Consider the following 17,689-nt stretch of genomic DNA (forward strand, 5'->3'; position numbering starts at 1 on the left):
TGCATACCCTGAATCCAAGCCCTTACTGCGCACAACATCCTAACATTTTAGCTCAGGGCTAAATCTGGTTCAGCTGCAAAGATTGTAGATGAGAACCAGACAGCAAAAGTGAACACATGGAAACCTTCCTTCACCTGCCCCCCCTCCGTTAAGCTAATCCTCGTTTTTTTCTTTGTGCACACACTTGATGCAAAACGAGCGCCGTGCTGAAAGCCTGCACAAGCAGGCAGCCTGTGGCTGTGGGAGCAGTTTGCTTGTCAGGGTGTCCAGCAAAAAGCAGAGCCTGGAGAGAAGGAGAGCACTCTGTGTCTTCCTCCCACATGCAGCACGTTCTGAATGGGGTGTCAGGCGCCCTGACGAGAAAGGTGGAAATTAAGAAGAGACACACTCCCAGGAGTGGGTGTGACTGGAATGTTATTGAAGCCGTCTGAGTTGGAACTTGTGAGAATTGTGGAATTGATCAGCCACTGAGCCACTGAATTAGATCAATTTTCAAAGTATTCAAAACCCTCAAAGGTACTGTCAAAGCCAACCCAAGAATTTCCTTCCAGGTCAGGGAGGACCAGGAAAGTGGAAAATCCACTCAGGACTGTAAAAACGGGTCTCTATTTTGCACATAGAGTAGTGAGTGTAGGGAACAGGCAAACCCCCAGCTATATTGTACTGTAGAAGCCAACTCGATGGGAATTTTCAAGAATTGTGTGGATGAGACCTTGTGTTTGTAATCTTTCCTTGTGAGCTTATCTTCTGTCAAAAACGCGTGCACACTTTTAAAATCTGTTCTATGCATTAGAAGTGTGTATGTTGAAGAAATTCTCTGAGCATATAACCTGCTTATATTGACTTCTAGTCCGGTTACTCTATCAGGAGTAGCCAGTGCTGAAGGAGGGTTCATATCATGTTGCATGGAGGCAATCAGTGTTGCACAATGCTCTGAGGCTGACTGGCAAAACACAGTGTTGCACCGGCTTGGTCAGGAGGATCAGTCTTTGTGCCAAGGTTCTGCTGTGCAAAAAAAAAAAACATCCAATTTGATACACAATCAGAAATTCTTCTTTACTTGTGCTTTAAACATGTACCCAGCACAGAGTCATAATCCTCTCCTACAGTGATAAGCCTACACACACATCACAGCCGTGCCGCAGTGTGCAGTGCGGGGCTACAGTATGCACACAGAGGATTGCTCCACACAGTAATGAGGCCAGGAGCTCCCAGGGCGACGCCAGGCCCGGGTAGCAGCAGTGACTCTGCAGTCGTTTCTCAGGAAAGCGCCCCCCCCCCCGCCCTGCTCCAGTTGAAACTTGATCTGCTTTCTATTCTTTGCTGCTCTTATTACCTGGAGATGCCGGGCAGCGCGGGGTTCAGAAAGCGCGTGTGGGCTTCTCCTCCTTCCCACGCTGGGGCCTGCGTGGCTCTCCGTGAGCGTGCTCTTGCACACGCAGACATGCCGCGGCGCACTCTGTCCTCCCCACACGCTCCTCCGAGGTGCGCCTGACTGGGAATGCCTCGCGGGCATCTTGTCACGGACGTCCAAAGGGACTAACCGTGGGGAACAGGAGAGCGGAAAGAGACCCATATGTGTAGCGGCGAGACGGGAAAAAGGCCTGGGCTCATTAGTGCAAAGAGTTCAGGAATGCCGTATAGAAACCTATGCCCTCAGGGAGCGGACGTGGGGCGCCCTGGTGCTAGGCGGGTCTCAGGACATCCGAACGTCAATGTTGAGCGAGGACAGAGTGCAAGACCCGGAAATATATAGCCCAAGGGAAAGAGAGGGACAGGAAGGACAGCAGACCGTAAACTAGGGACAGGACAGAGAAGGAGCGCCCTCTGGCTGCAGAGGGCGTGACACATCTTTAACTTGGACATGTCCCGTCTTTCGATAGCAGCAACAGTTCCTTTTACAAATTAAGGATCTCAGGGTGCTTTACACCCCCACTGAAGAGCAGCCCCTCCTGGGCGACACACCGCAGGCCCAGTGCACACAGATCAGGGGGAGGAGAGAGACACTGCTGCTCCAGGTTTCCAGCCACAGCATGCAGAGCCCCCCCGCAAGACCTCTGCATGGAGTTCCTTCGTCATCAAGTTCCCCGTCTGGTCTTGCTCTGTGTGTGAGAGGCGTCTGTCCACCTGGGATGATCATTAGTATCGAGGATCGCCCAGGATGTCATCACGGGCGTCCATTTCCCACCTTCCCCAGCTCTCCGCCAGTCTGGAGGCTTCTCTCTGGAAGGAAAATGCCCTCCTTGGAAAAGGAGGAGGGGTGAAATGGTCAGTTTGACCAGAGGTGGACCAGACCAGGGGGATCTGTGTGGAAGTGGAAAAGGTTAGGAAGCAGAAACAGGCAGCCGGAGACGCGAGTCACGTATCGCTTGGCTCTCGCAGTACATGTAAACCCATCGACCTGTGCCATCGATCCCATGCTCCTATTGATCTGTGGTTTTTCTGATATGGCGAAGACTGAGATCCCAGTTATTGATGGGAATGACTCATGAAGTGTCTACATCGAGCTGAACAAGTGTCAACAGGGGCTCTTTGTCACCCCATCACCCTCTCCACTCCATATGCTTGAGGCACTGTATCCCGATCCTATTACAGTGCTGACCACAAATATCTTCCATGGAAAATACAATTTTAATGTCATCCCAATCAGATCATCTGTTTCGCTTTTTTGTGACTGATCAAACTGGAGGAATAACTGACCAATGTGATTGCACTACATCTTTAAAGGCCTGTGCTTCGGGGGGGCTGTAGTGTTAAGGTCTGTGCTGTAGTGGTCAGTGCAGTGAGGGGGCTGCAGTGTTAAGGTCTGTGCTGTCGTGGTCAGTGCAGTGAGGGGGCTGCAGTGTTAAGGTCTGTGCTGTAGTGGTCAGTGCAGCGAGGGGGCTGTAGTGTTAAGGCCTGTGCTGTCGTGGTCAGTGCAGCGAGGGGGCTGCAGTGTTAAGGCCTGTGCTGTAGTGGTCAGTGCAGCGAGGGGGCTGCAGTGTTAAGGCCTGTGCTGTAGTGGTCAGTGCCGTGAAGTCAGTGTGGTTCTGCTGGCCTGGTCGTTCGTGCGGCGGGGGATGAGGTGCACGTGACGCACTGTGGCTCGGTGGGAGTCTATGGATGGGGCCCTGGGATTTATAAGCTGTGTGTGAACACCTGAGCCAAACCGCCCGTGATTCTCCTGTGTCCTGTCTCGCCCCGGGGCGTGCGCTGGGGAAGTAGCCGGAGAGGCAGGGAGACGGGGATCGGATGTCGGCGCGCCCCTGTTCCCAGTGCTGGGGCGAGCCCCCCTCTTGTCTGCCCCGACACTGGTGGGAGCAGCCCTGTAAGGCTATCCCCCTATCTCCACCCTGCATTGTCTCCTCCTCGGCTCAGGACGGCTCCGATTTCAGCCTTGAGACGGGCCCCCCTGTGACTGCGAGCAGGGCCGGCCCCCATCCCAGCCGTCTCCCTTTCCTGGTGCGGCCTGCCGGGCGTCAGCTCGCAGACTCTCCACACACGGGCCTCCGGCACCCTCCTGTGCCGAGGAAATCCATTATCCAGTCTCGTTCACATCCCCAGCAAGACGGCTTCATGAATCCAAGCCTTGGACATTTTCCTGTGAGGCCCCAGAGGACAGAACCACAACACGTTGCCTTCACTGGTTAGGCCAGAAGACACGGCGAGGCACCGGTCAGCTGAACACTAATGTACTTCTTCCCTCAGTCGGAGCAGCAAGATCTCCAGAGATCTGGCATGTCTCTGAGGAGTTTCTCCCCTAAACGCAGGGCTGCTGGTCGGGCTGTCTTCTCTGTGGGAAAACTGGATTTAAGGGCTGCACTGTGCCAGACATCCGTGCTTTCCCAGTCTTTTATCGTTTTCTGTTAGGCTGCACAGAGCGCCTTTTATGAGGCCGGTGTGCAATATTCTTGGGACAACAGGAATAAATCTGCTACCGACACCCCTGAGAGCAGCGCCTGACTGGGAGGGATGTGCTGAGAGGGAAGGAGGCGATTTAGATGCATTCAGGGCCCTGACAATCATCTCCTTGAAAGCAATAAAACAACAATATGAATTCATTACAAACCACTAGATGAAGGGCAGGGTGGTGGAATGAGGGCATTGTCATCTAGTCACTTTTCTTACTGGAAAGGCCCGTGAGAGACACTGCAGGACTAGTTAAACACAGCTGATCCTCGCGGCAGGTATCCGCACAGGCCATGTGAAAATTGTTGTCTTGGACTGTAAATCTTCCACCTCGTTTGCTGTTCTTGCTCATACTGTGTCCGGCAGCTTCTACGGGGTTCACACAGTGCACATCTCCACTGTGTGACACATTCACTATTACCTGTGATTTATGATGTTCTCTTATTTTATAGTGACCTTTTATCACAGACTACAAGTAGACTTGAGAATAGAAGCCCGATGATTGCATACCATTGATGGTAGCTATGTCACCGCCTCTCCCTGCCCCCTGCCCCTTCACTGGCTCGACCTTGACCTTCCCTTGGCTTCTGCCGTTGAAAGAAAAGAAGTACCACTCAGCCCCCTGTTACCGCCATCAGCCTTGGCTCAGGACATGTTGGGTCGGGGATACAAGAGGGAGCACGAAAAGGAGGTGGCTCATGCACCTCAGGGTCTGACAGCTCGGATCCTTGTGCATCGTGTAGGGTGAAACTGGGTTGGTCGTGCGGATGGCCAGTGTTTATTCTGGGGTGGAGTGGGGGCAGGGAAGTGTTGTGGGAAAACAGGATGACTCCTCTGCGTCCCTGTGTAATTCCTAGAAACTGTTTAAAATTGGATCCGGGGCGTGGGAAAGAGCCTTCATTTCTTCCCCCTCCCTGTGTCTTCGCATCAGGGACTCCACCGGCTCAGTCCGGCCTCCAGAAGTGCGATTCGGAAAGGTGTTGCGAGTGTCTGTGATGAGCTTGCACGCTCAGTCATGTCAGGTTTTGTTGTGTTTGGCACGCTGAGGGTAGTGTGGGCAGACTCAGACTCCCGATTTGAGAACTGCATCGTTCTGTGTGCCTGACCTTTTGAGATCTCCTCTGGGACGGCTCAGGCCGGCTCATTTTCTAAAAGCAGGCTGACGGAGTCCTGCTCGTTTAAAGCTCTTCCTGGCCTGAGTGAAAGAGGCAAGGGACGTGCTTTTCTTCTGAAAGTGTGCACGAATGCTGTAAGACGACACTGACATTTCAGGGCACGATAACTGTTCTTTCCTTCTTTACAATTGTACTGCTTCACGTCTCCCTTGAGACCCTGGGTTCAATTCTGGACCTGGATTGCTATCTCCTCGGAGTTTGCATGTTCCCCCTGTGATCGCGGGGGTTTCGTAATGTGCAGTGGTTTCCTCCCACAGTCCAAAGATATGCTGGTGGGTTAACTGACTTCTGGGCGAATTGGCCCTGGTGTGAGTGGGTGTATGTGGGTGTGTTTTTGTTCGTGTGTGTCGTGGCTGTACCCTGCCTTGTGCTCGTTGCTTGCTGGGACAGGCCCCGGCTCCCTCACGGGCCTGAACTGGAAAGAGAGGGTAGAAAATGGATGGATGGTGACCAGGTTGTGTGTCCTGAATCAGAAACATGGTAGCTGGTGGATGGCATGGAGGGCCTGGGCAGGTGAGAGATCCACCGCGACACAGGGGCCAGCGAGGGCTTCCTGCTGCTGGCCGCTGCCCATATCTGTTCTGGCGACTTCCTCCTCAGCCCGTCCAGGCACGGACACCGAGTCACAGGCCGATCTCTCTCCCTTCGGAAGGGCTCCGCGGCCCCGGCTCTCGTTCTTCTGACCAGCCGAGAAGAGGGCTATATGGCCTCAGTTCAGAAAAACTGACAGGACTGGCCCCTCTAAGGGAAGCTAAGAGCCAAGCGTGGATCTGTCCTTGAACTCCAGTTAAACACTGTAGCACACTTGTTTCACATGTGCACTATCGGCGGTGAAAGATAGAACTGTGGGGGGATGTTCTCTCTCCAGCCTGGGAAAATCTTGATAAACTTTGAGAAGGCACGGAGCTGACTCAGTACAGCGTGAATGTTTCTTTTTCAGTCCTTTTTCATCAGGAATTGCAGGAATCGTGCATTTTCCGGTTTGAAAGCTCGCCCCTCACTGGGGGCGGTTTGCGAGGATGCTGGGGGTCAGCAGCAATGTTGGGAGTGAAGGTTCCGTCTTCCCTGTCGATGCTGAAAGGACAGACAGAGTTCCGTTTACCTGCGGTCCCGTGTGATGACTTCTGTAGCTACGTGTATTCAACTGAGCTGCTCCTGGCAGCTGGGAAGGCCAGGAATCACATGCAACATGATGCCTCACACAACGCAACACAGAAACATCTCACAGAGCTGAGAAAAATCTAAATCCAGCATGCACTCAACACTACTGCCAGTGGGACAGGATCATTACTTACGATTTTGGAGTCATTAGATGATTTCTAATAGTTTTAGCTCCTTGTATTTGTATAGCACTTTTAATCCCAAAGGATCCCAAAGTGTTTTAGACATAACAGTCAGGATCTCGGTTTTACATCTCATCCGAAGGACGAAACCTCCTGCAGCACAGTGCTCCCTGTCGCATTGGTCTGGGAATTGTGGTCCAGAGTAAAGAGCGCCCCCTACTTGTCCACCACCAGCACTAATGGCGGAAATCTGGGATTGTCCTTTGGGGTCTCCCATCCCAGTACTGGCCAGGCCCAGCCTTGCTTACGTTTGAGATCTAATGAGGTCGGACTAATAGGTTCTGAGCTAATTTTGCAATGACTTCTAAAAACAAGAGTATTTTTTTGTCCACTTTCCATTGTAGAGCTTCATCGTGTCAGCTCAGTGTCAAAAACGTGATTTTTGCTCTTAGCATTTCTCATTCCAAAGACAAGTCATAGCTTGGTTTGTTTTTCATGTGGTTGAAAACCTCATTTGAATAACTTATCCACTCCTTTAGAATAAGCTGAATCTTCAAGATAATCCAATATTTAATTTCTGACATCAGGTTATATTTCCTTACTGCCAAAATTGCTTGTTAGGAAAACATGTATTACCTTGATTTTAAGAACAATTTGCCTACAATGAGAAATACAATGTTACTAAAATTTATTTTCGGCAGCGATATGATCTGATGGTGTTTTGAGCAGAAAAGCCCTTGTAGAGGTGTGTGGTATTCCATGGTAAAAGCAGAGTAGAACACAGTGAAGCATGGGTGAGTCATGAAAGAGAGATGACCACTGTCGCCTTGCTGGATAGTTTGTCCCAGAAACCCATCCTGACAGTTTCCACAAAGTAAGTGCTTCCGGACCAAAGAGATTCAGTTCTTTTAAGGGCTGTATCCGATGTGAACGTGAGCTATTGTCTGCTTAAGTAAGAGCATCATGGGAGAGCAAGTTTCCAAGAATGATTTAATGGGTGGGCGTCTGTCAGGGGAGTTGCTGCTAGCCCACAACTTAGAGCAGTAATGACAGAGAGCCGGGAGGCTGGATTACCAGGAGAAAAGGTGCTCTTTGTGTGAAATGCTCTGCTAGGAAGTCCGCTTTCATTCTGGCATAGTTCACTGACCCCTCAACCGAGCCGAATGAAGCACGTTGCCTGTTCTCTTTCGGCCTCTTAACGAGGCTGCAGATTGCACGGAGCAGCCAAAGCTTCGCAAGTCTCTTGAAACATGCGTCTCGTTTTTAGAAATATTAGGCCCCAATTAAAAAAAAGGAACTGGGTCAAATGAGGAGCAGTGTGCTCAGCTGCGGTGCAGCGCAGGAGGTCTGGGCGTCCCAGGGAGCAGAGTGGGGAACAAGAGGCTCTTTATAGGTCTGTCTGACAGCTGGGAGGATGCCAGCGATGTTGCCTATGTCCGTGTGGCCTTGTGTTTCCTGTCCCGGGAGGCTCTGGGATCTGGGGCTCACTGTGAAGATGGGATAACAGGTGTGTAGATCTCTCTTTTCTGGGGCCCCTCCTGAGCAGCATCCTGGCTGGAAGGCAATTAGCTCGCTGGGTCAGGCCTCAGGCCCACTCAGGCCCGCAGGGATATTTTAGGCAACTGGTATTGAATGGAAAGCTGAGAAATGAGATTTGCTGTTTGGAGGTCGCAATAAGATCAATCGAAGTGATTGATTCATGGCCCATTTAATCTAAGAAACAAAATGGATTTGCTTTACAGCAGCAGTCTGCTTGGACTGGAGCACCAGTGCTAGGTATTGTAATAGACTGTTGACCTGAGGTTTTGACAGCTCTCTCTTTTCGCTCTCCATCTCTCGGTCTCAGGAGCGATGGATCTCCTCCAGTGTGCTTCTGGGGGTACTTCCATCTCCCCGTCTGCCTGGCCAGCCATCCCAGCCTTGTCCCTGTGTTCCTGTGGCTCCCCCACGCTCCCTTTCTTCTCCCTTGGCTTCCATCGCCACTCCAGGTCAGAACAGGCCAGGCGGATTCAGGACACAGCACTTTTTTTTTCCTTTAGCCCATCACACATTCCTGTTAAAACCTCAATGTGGTCACTTTATTCTTCTGAAATATTAAAAAATAAAGCACTTTGCTGGGATTACCAAAGCATTGTTTTTTGGGACGAATGCAGAGGCTGCTGCAGGACTAGTGGCCTGTAGCCAGGAGGGGAAGATAGACTCCATGTGGCAGATGCTTTGGGTTTTACTTTAAAAATGTTTGCCCTTTAATAGCATTAATATTTCACGGAAGTAGGAATGACCATTTTTCAGCAGCTTACAATCCGAAAGCTACAAGCATAAATCTTGGCATTGTGTCTGAAACTCGATTATCCATTATGTCTGTAAGTGTGCGGACGCACTAGGAGTTACTGAGGGGAACAAAAAAGCTCCACCAGTGACACTACACACGCAGAGACCTGATCTTCCTGAGTTAGCTCTGGCAGGCCAGTCCTGACCAGCTCGCCCTGGCGGAGCTCCTGACAGCTGCCCTTACAGGGGTTTAGGGTGGTATCGCCACTGGCTCTAAGGTCGTGGGGTTTCAGACCAATCCAAAGGGCAGCTTCAAGATGCTGGTCCTCAAAGTCTCGGTGCACTTTTCTTAGTTGCAGTTGCGGGCAGTATGGTGGTGATGTGGTCAGCACCGCTGGCCCGGATCTCTTCAGTCCTCGGTTGGATTCTGACCCGGAGTGTTCATCCGGTTGTCCAGTTTGTTTGACTGTTGCCCACAGATTGTCTGAGTGCCCTGTGATGGACAGGTGTCTTGTCCCGGGTGTGGACCGCCACGTGATGGGCTCTGGGTTACCTGAACCCCAACCAAGAATCAGAGGTTCTCTGGTGGGGGATGGGTGGACTTGCAGTTGCAGGTGTGATTTTGTGACGCTCGTGGGGGTTAGCCACCTCTCGTACCCCTCAAACCGGACACAACCTGCACCCAGGACAGAACACGCCGGGTGAGATGAGGCGGAGGCTGCTCACGCGCTCTGCTGTGCAGCTTCAGAGTGGGAGCCCCGGGCAGGTCTGTGAGGCGAGATTTACGACCACGGTGCTGCTGCTACTTGCAGGGCTGTGGCACAGTGCCGCTAAATAGCGGAGTGGTTGGGGCATGCCTGCAAACCTCTCCCGGACGTCCAAAATAAAACTCTGCGTTTGACTGGGGAACCACAGGCAGCTCCCTCAGTGATGATCACACAGAACCTTGCGAAGACTGCAGACAGAGGGCGCTGCCGAGCTGGGGGGAGTTTTTCCAGGAGCTGTAAGAAAGTCTTCTTGCACAATCGCCACACGTTGTCGGCAGCACAGCTTGTCACGAGCACCAGGCGTGAGCCAAGGAGACACACCTCTCAGCTCGCAATGTTGTGTAGTTTACTCTGCACTCTTGATCTTTGGTTCCTTTTAGCCGAGCTAAATTGTTTTGATGTTAGCTTTCAAATAGCTGCGGTACATGCGTTGACTGATGTGAAGGGAGCAGTCCTGTCTGTTCCGTGAAGGGAGGCTGGGTGTAGCAGTTAAAGTCAAGGACTTGTGAACATGTAGTTTCAGGTTCAAGGCCAGCACCTGTGCCACTGCCTTGTGGTCACTCTGAGCTCATTACCGAAACTCCTTGAGCCTTGTCCTTTAAACTGTCCTGCTGGTCAGGGACTCTGTTTGGTCTCGGTCACTCCCTGATCCAGGGCTACTCAGCCTGCTGCCCTTCCAGAGTACTGCAGGGCTTGAAGTATAACCCAGCATCCCAGTGTCCAGTGCGGCAGAGGGTCACGTGCGTGTGCTCCCTGCGCACCCCCCAGTGCCAGGTCTCCGCAGGTATCTCCATCTGGCTGCTTGCTTCTTCTGCTAGTGCTGGGAGCGTTTACTCTTTCCTAAGCCCTGAGTAGGTGCCATGGGAACGGGCTGCTCTTGGTAAGCAGCCAGCGCTGATGTCATCCCACTGTGTGTGCACGATCATTTTATCCTCTCTTCCACGGGGGGGAGGGCACCGGCCTGACTCCGCAGAGAGTTTAGCAGGGGGGCAGCTCAGGGGCAGGCATCTGCTCGCTCCTCGCTCCCCAGAAAGGAGTGTCTTCCTGTTGCTCTCCACTCTCCTTGGCTACCTAGGCGGTGTTGTGCGGCTGGGGTTGGGGACTCAGGGTTTGTTGCTGCTGCAGTTAGCACCGTGGAGAGAGAGAGAGCTCTTCAGGGAGGGACAAGTAGGGCTCCCTCTTGCACCTACTGCTTTACCTGCGTGATATGGTGCGGCTCTGCATTGCTGTCCCGTGTGTTCTTCCTGACCACCTGGCTGAGGTGCAGAGCAAAATGTAAAATCCTGTTGAACCCAGCAGGTCTGAGGAAATGGAATGTCTGTGCCACACAACATTTTGGCTAAAGGAGGGTTTCGAAAAAGGCTACTCAGAATTGATAGGGAAGAATAGGGAAAAGGGAAGGAAATGAATATTGCAAAGTGCTCTGAGGTCCATTAGTTTAGACCACACATACATCCTTATTTTGACAATGCGTTCGCTCTGTCTGCCTCAGAGCACATTGATCAGCTGTGAAGTCGGCTGGAGACGAAAGCAGGCTCCCTCTGCAGGAGTGGGTGACTGTTCCACCACTGGGGAGTGTGGCCTGGTATCCTTGTCTGATCTCCCACCCGTCAGGGGACACCCTGCGGTTCTGACAGAAGGCACCCCACCAGTTTCTCTCTGGGATGTGGCTGTGCTTAGTGAGTGGATTCCCATCAGGGGGTCGATCTGCACACAGAACGTCCGGGAGGTGATAGGAGCCCTGTCTTCTGCATTTGCAAAGGCACATAGGTTTAAACAGAGGGCCGTGCCAAGGGAAGGAAATGCACTTTTTAGTGACAGGGATTGTGTTCACAGCCTGTTGACAAGTCACGGTATTACCTGCACACTCTGCCTGCATAAGAGCAAACCTGCTTGTTCCATTGGACCCCCATCACTCTTTCCTGTTCAGAGGAACATGTTTGAAAAACTTCCATGAGACACTGGCAGTTCTTTACCCAAAGGGCTGCAGGAGTGTGGAACAAGCAAGCCAGTCATATTGTTGAAGCCGATATCCTGGCTTCCTTCAAGACGCAGCTGGATCACAAACCAAGCAAGCTTCAAGCAACCTCTACTTGTAATGAGAGGAGGGAGGTCTATTGAAAAATGGCCAGCTGATCATAAAAAGTGCTCCCTCCTCCCTTTCCCAAAAGGCAGGGGTATGCTAATGACATGGGCCGTAATGAAGACCCCCTCGTGCTGAAGCAGCAGGGTCACAGAAGAGTGAGGCTGATTGCCTCTTGGATCGCAAGTGGCTGCCAGGGAAACGAGAGGCACCGGCCTCTGCACTCGAGCTGCGGGTCAGCTCAGCCGTGACGCCGCAACCTAACCGCGCATGATGTGAGGATCAGCCCAAGCGAAGCACCAGGGAGAGGCAGCACCAGGAATCCCAATGAGGCAATTCCAGAGCCGGGGCTGGGCTCTCCTGGTAGAGAGGAGAGTGCTGTGGGGAGCGGAGACTGGGCTCCAGGTTGTCATGGAGCAGCTGGACTGCTGCTGGGCTCCCAGTGAGTCCCATGTTGTAGAAAGAGAGATGGAGGAGCCATCTGTGTTCTGCATGCTTGGAGATTTTGGAGGCCACACTGTGGCTCTTTAGGTGAGATTGCCTGACTGCTGAAGAACTCTGCCACACAAATATGCACACCCAGCAAAAACATGCAAAAGGGTTTCCTCCTCAATAATAACAACAATAATAATAATACACATTTTTATATATAGCACCTTTAAAGGCGGCTTCTCAAAGCGCTTTACAGGATGACAACAACAATAAATAAAAAGAATGCACAAGATAAAACACAATTACAATATATAGAGGAGACCGTGGATGGTGGTACTAAGAAGAGCAGAGGGGTGAAGAATGGAACCAGTGAAGTAAAGGCTCTTCTAAAGAAGAAGGAGTTTAGAGAAGGTGACTCTCTGATATCGTTGGGGAGAGAGTTCCAGAGCTTGGGGGCACAACGGGAGAAGGGCCTGTCACCCATACAATGTACATGGGCTGGGGGGGACAGTTAGGAGACCAGAGTTAGAAGAGTGAAGGTTGCGAGGTGGGGAGTAGGGCGATAATAGTTCAGACAGGTACTGAGGTGCCAAACATACAGTGGTGCAAACTGCATTCTGCTTCTCCGGGGTCCAAGTCAGGCACTGATTTGTGCGGCACACAAGGCCAGACTGACACTTTAGGAGGTGTTGGTGTCTGCTTGGTTTTGTGCTGTATGATTTCACTGTCAAGGCTGCATCTCTCTTTCTCTGTGCCCATCTCTAGCCAAGCTGGCTCAGCGGGTCTGTCTGAGGGAGAGAGATCTGGCTGACTATTAACCTGAAAAATCAACCTGGCACTTTAATATTCCACACTCAGTGAAACTCCCCATTGTGTAACTAACATGTTCCAAATGAGTTAGCAAATTCTTAAAGCAAGAGAGAGTCCAAAATTACTAATCACTAAGGTTTGAGCAAACAGTTTCCACTACTCTGTGTAATTCCCTTAAACTCTATCAGCACAGAAGAGAGAAGCTACAAGGAAATTTAATTGAAGGTGGCAACTGGCCTCTGGGGAAGGATTAGACTGGCAAGCAGCTAATAAGTGCAGCGAAGTGCTTGTTCAAATCTGAACAGACCCAGAATCACTGCAGAACCACAGTGCTGACATGTGTGTCCTCCTGTCTTTCTCTCTTGCAGAAATCCTTCTCCTTGGTGCTGGAGGTGCTGGACCATGACAATGACACTGTAGGGGCAGGTAGGTGGGGCAGCTTCCTGTGATGTGATTGGTGTTTGGGAAGGAAGAAGTCATTAGTCTCTGACCTTGATGACTGGCTGCTCATTACATCACCCAAAGCAATGATCGGCTGGTCCTGACATTGCCCACGTTTGTTGTTTTTTCATTTTAATTTTCTTTTTTTTTTCATTCTGGGGTTTCATCCTGTGTTTTGTTTGAACTCTCAGTCACCTCAATTTTCCCTTCCAAGCCATGCTGACAACACTCACAGCTTACGACAGAACACAACATCCACCCAACCACTGATCACAACCTGCAAGGCCAGCCCTCCTTGTCTCCCCCTGGAGTCCATCAAGTGCTCATTCCTTCCTGCCCTTAAGTAGGAAGGAAACTATCATTAAATACTGGGTTTAACTTGGGATTACAAGGCCACTTGAGAGTGTTTTCATTTATTTTTGCTTAACTTTTGCTGTCCCAGTAAGAAACTGAAGTCTTAATTAGAACTGAGCTTTTGGAGAACGTTGTGGCCCAATGCTGTTTATGGAAATGTGGATTCTGACTCATTATTCCACCTCAAGAACGACATGCTGGCAAGAAGATGCCCCAAGAGGCTCAGTGAGCGACAGTGAACCATCCCCAACTTGTGGGGACTTTTCTAGGCATGACTGTAGCAAACATCAACAACAGGCACTGGAGCTTTCCAAAACTGTCATCGTGTAGACCGCTGCAGCTGACCGACTGTCTGCCTGCGCTGGCCCAGTTTCGACCCAGTTCACTGAGAAACTGTCTGCCTGCGCTGGCCCAGTGTTGACCCAGTACACTGACAGACTGTCTGCCTGCGCCGGCCTAGTGTCGACCCGGTTCGCTGACAGACTGTCTGCCTGCGCCGACCCAGTGTCGACCCGGTTCACTGACAGACTGCCTGCCTACACTGGCCCGGTGCCGATCTGGTTCACTGACAGACTATCTGCCTGCGCTGGCCCGGTGTTGATCCAGTTCACTGACAGAGTATCTGCCTGCGCTGGCCCGGTATTGACCCGGTTCACTGACAGACTATCTGCCTGCGCTGGCCCGGTGTTGATCCAGTTCACTGACAGAGTATCTGCCTGCGCTGGCCCGGTATTGACCCGGTTCACTGACAGACTATCTGCCTGCGCTGGCCCGGGGTTGACCTGGGCCTCTGGAAGTTACTCTGACCTCCCGGACATGTGGGTGCTGGGCAGACAGGGGTGTCTCTCTCAGTATTGTTCCTCTAATCTGCGGTGTGTGGGAAACAGAGGCTGTCTGGGTAGAGGCCTGACCCTGTCTCTACCAGCACAATACAGAGGGCGCAGATAAAGCACACTTTCCCACTGACACACCAGCTCGTGCACACACGCACCGAGGCTGACCACAGCTCGCTCACGTCAGAGCAGGAATGCGCACTTCCCTGCTGACATGATGTGGCCGAGTGGATGGGCAGAGAGAGCCGGGGCTCAGACAGGGACATGGGGCAGAGGAGGGCAAGTGGTCAGGCACTGGGGAGGGGGCAAGGCAGGTGAGGGTGAGAAACAGGACGGCTCAGGTGAAGTCACAGGACACAGTGAGGCCCAGCAAGCTGGCTGGTGAGAACGTAAACATCAGGGGAAAAATTTGTTTTTGCAGTTTCCCAGTCTCTCTCTCTCTCTCTCTGCGCCCCCTCCCCCTCGCCTGCCAAGAGGAAGGGCTGCCGTCCCGTCCAGAGATGAGCCCGGAGATAATGAGAGAGTGGGAAGTTACCGCAGACTCTCACTGCCTCCCCCCTCCCCTGCTCTCACACTCGCTCTCTGGCTGATGGCGGCCCCTGGCGTGACCACAGGCCTGGCTGGGGTCTGCAGCTCTTAAAGGAGACCAGCCGGCCTGTCTGCCCTGGGACGATCGTGCTGTTGCTGCCAACCGCTGAGAACATCTGAGGATTCTGGGTCTCCATCTCCTTCATTCCGGAATTTGATTTATTTGGTCAAGTTTTCCCTTGTTAGGGGCTTTGTGGTAAAACAGCTTCTCTCAGTTGCCTTAAAACTGTCTTCAGCACATCTGCTGGCTGTTATAACTGGAGAGTCTCTTGAATGCGAGCTGTGGGCGCACTTTTCAGATCACAGATAGCCATTTTGCTCTTGGGTGGACATGCAGCTGTCCTCACTGATCAGCTGGAAATTGGTTTGGCCATCTTGTTTTACGACGCTGTAGCTCAGCTCTGTCTGCTCTGAGTTTTCCAGCTGTTTCTGTCTCAGTAAGAGGACCTGTATGTATCTGCACAGAAGCAGCCTTGAAGAGGTTAAGTGTTGCTCGTCTGTTCTGTTATATAACCCTGGCTTTTGCTCTTTACATAGTCAAAGTAATCAGTGGAGTCTGAGCCCTGGAGATGGCCCAGCCCGGCCTGACGTCTCTGTCAGAGGCAGGGTGGGCTGACGTTCCCCGAGCTCACAGACAGAGGGATTATCGATGCTTCTGAAATGCTGTGGCAGTGCAGAGCATACTCCCCTGGTCATACTCTCGCTCGCCAGCTTCAGCCCAGTTCGTTATTTAAAGCACCAGTTCCTCCCCAACACCTGCGAGGAATTTAAGCCCAGGTCCTGTCAGTCGCTGGTGCGTCATCGATCTCGCTGAGCGGCAAGTTCCAAAAGCCGCTAGCTTCGGCTCAACGCGGGACTGGAGGATCGTTTTCACGGGTGCAGACTCTCTGTGCCCACACCTGATCTGTCACACCCCATCCAGCCCCAGGCCGCTGCTCCTGGACCAGGATGAAAATCGTTTCTCTTTTCACATATTTGTGCCGACTGCAGTGTGGAGAAAAGGTGCTACAGTATATTGAAATAGAAGAATGCAGACAGAATGCAATCCCAGAATCCAGGTCTGCCATCAGAGATCCTAGAGGATGCTAACATTTCACCTGGGCCTGCGTGGCAAAAGCTGTCCAGTCCTTTTTTTTTCACTGTAATTGAACAAACTTCACTTGTGCTTCTCAAAGTGCTTCAAAGTTTAACTGCACTTTGTCTGATGTCACCGCGACCTGCCACAGTGATAGACTCCTGCCCTGCTCTGCCATGGGCAACAGGGCATCTGGATCTGCAGTACGGCCACCGAATGATGCCATCACGCTGAGCTCGCCGTGCCTGAGAGAGTGTGTGTTTCAGTGAGTTTGTATGAATGTTTGTGCTTGCCCATGGCCACTTTGAGGAAAGTGTGATGTTGCAGATTTGTTGCACAGCAGAGCAGGAGAAGTGATCCTAAAACCTTAGAAAATGAAGAATCTTCCAGTGCTGGGACTGTAACAGATTAGCACCTCAATCCTCCTGGCAGACAGAAATGACAGCCTGTGCCAGAGGTTGCTTGTTTTCTCCCAGCTCAGCCCTGGCATCAAGCACCAAAGCCACAGTTTGCAATTAGCGCAGCTATGATTCTGTCTGAGCAGCAGCATCCGCAGGGCTGGTTTTCCTGAGGTGTGGTCACTTCCTCTCCTTCCTGTAGCCACGCCCCCCACAGGGGGCCCAGAGGTCAGAGGTCAGAGGGCAGGTAGCGTGGTGCCAGGCTGCCCCACTGAGAGGCTGGTGGCTGATTCGCCTGTGCTGGCCCTGCGTAGGCAAAAATGCTAATCCCTGGGGATTAGAGGGGAGTTTTAGCCATCTTGCGGGTGACATCAGAGGTTGTGAATGGAGCCTGGCTGGCCTAGAGTGAGGACAAGGGAAGGAGAAGGGAGGGCAGGATTAAAACCCTGACATCGCTCTCTCACACAGACACACAAACCCGTCTCCTTTTACTTTTTCCATCCGAGAGCACAAATCCCCTTATCTCTGGCTCGCTCCCGCTCTCCTGCTCCGTCCAGCGCAGCGCAGGGAGGGCGCCGGGCTCGCCTGCAGTGTCAGGGCCTCCGGCCTCGGTGTGATCTGAGAGCCGTTTTCCTGTGGCAGTTCCAGCTCCCTGTTGAACTTCCTGCAGCCAATTGTTTGGCGCGTGAAGCAGTGGAACTGGAAAAACACAATAACAAAGGTTGTTCAAAAGATATGGGTTTAACAGCGTCTCTAATCACCCTCTCCCTCCCCCCCCCATCCCTCTCCCCCCCTCCCTCCATCCCTCTTTCCCTCCCCCTCCATCTCTGTCTCCCCCCTCTGTTCCTCTCTCTCTCCCCTCCCTCATCCCTCTCTCTCTCCCTTTTCCACCTTTCTCTCTGTTCCTCTCCCTCTTCTTCCCTCCATTCTTCTCTCTCCCTCTCCCTCTACCACTCTCTCTCCCCCCTCCGCCCCCATGCTCTCTCTGCCCCTGCGTGCTCAGGGCACGAGGAGCTGATTGACCGGGTCCTGCTGTCCTCCATGCTGAACCCCAGCGAGCAGTGGCAGAGTTTCTGGCACCATGGCCGAGTCAGCCTGGAGTACAAGCTACGCTTCCTCTGCGATGCCAACTACTACGGCCCCTTCTGCAACAAGTTCTGCCGCGCCAGGGACGACTTCTTCGGGCACTTCACCTGCGACGCCACCGGCAGCAAGGTGTGCATGGAGGGCTGGATGGGTCCTGAGTGCCGGCAAGGTGAGCAGGGTGTGGGCGTGGCCGGCAGTTACAGGC

At 52.3% G+C, this 17,689-nt stretch overlaps 1 protein-coding gene across 10 annotated transcripts in view; it reads left to right on the forward strand.

Annotated features, from left to right (window-relative positions):
• Positions 1-17,689, forward strand: part of LOC102696625 (protein jagged-1b) — a 47,713-nt gene that overhangs the window by 16,210 nt on the left and 13,814 nt on the right. For all 10 annotated transcript variants that reach the window (XM_069187805.1, XM_069187806.1, XM_069187803.1 and 7 more), the window contains 2 exons: positions 13,078-13,135; positions 17,402-17,653. In XM_069187805.1, the coding sequence (XP_069043906.1) occupies positions 13,078-13,135; positions 17,402-17,653 (310 nt within the window). The remainder of the gene's footprint in view (positions 1-13,077; positions 13,136-17,401; positions 17,654-17,689) is intronic.

The sequence above is a fragment of the Lepisosteus oculatus genome, chromosome 3, assembly GCF_040954835.1.
Source record: "Lepisosteus oculatus isolate fLepOcu1 chromosome 3, fLepOcu1.hap2, whole genome shotgun sequence".
NCBI lineage: Eukaryota > Metazoa > Chordata > Actinopteri > Semionotiformes > Lepisosteidae > Lepisosteus > Lepisosteus oculatus.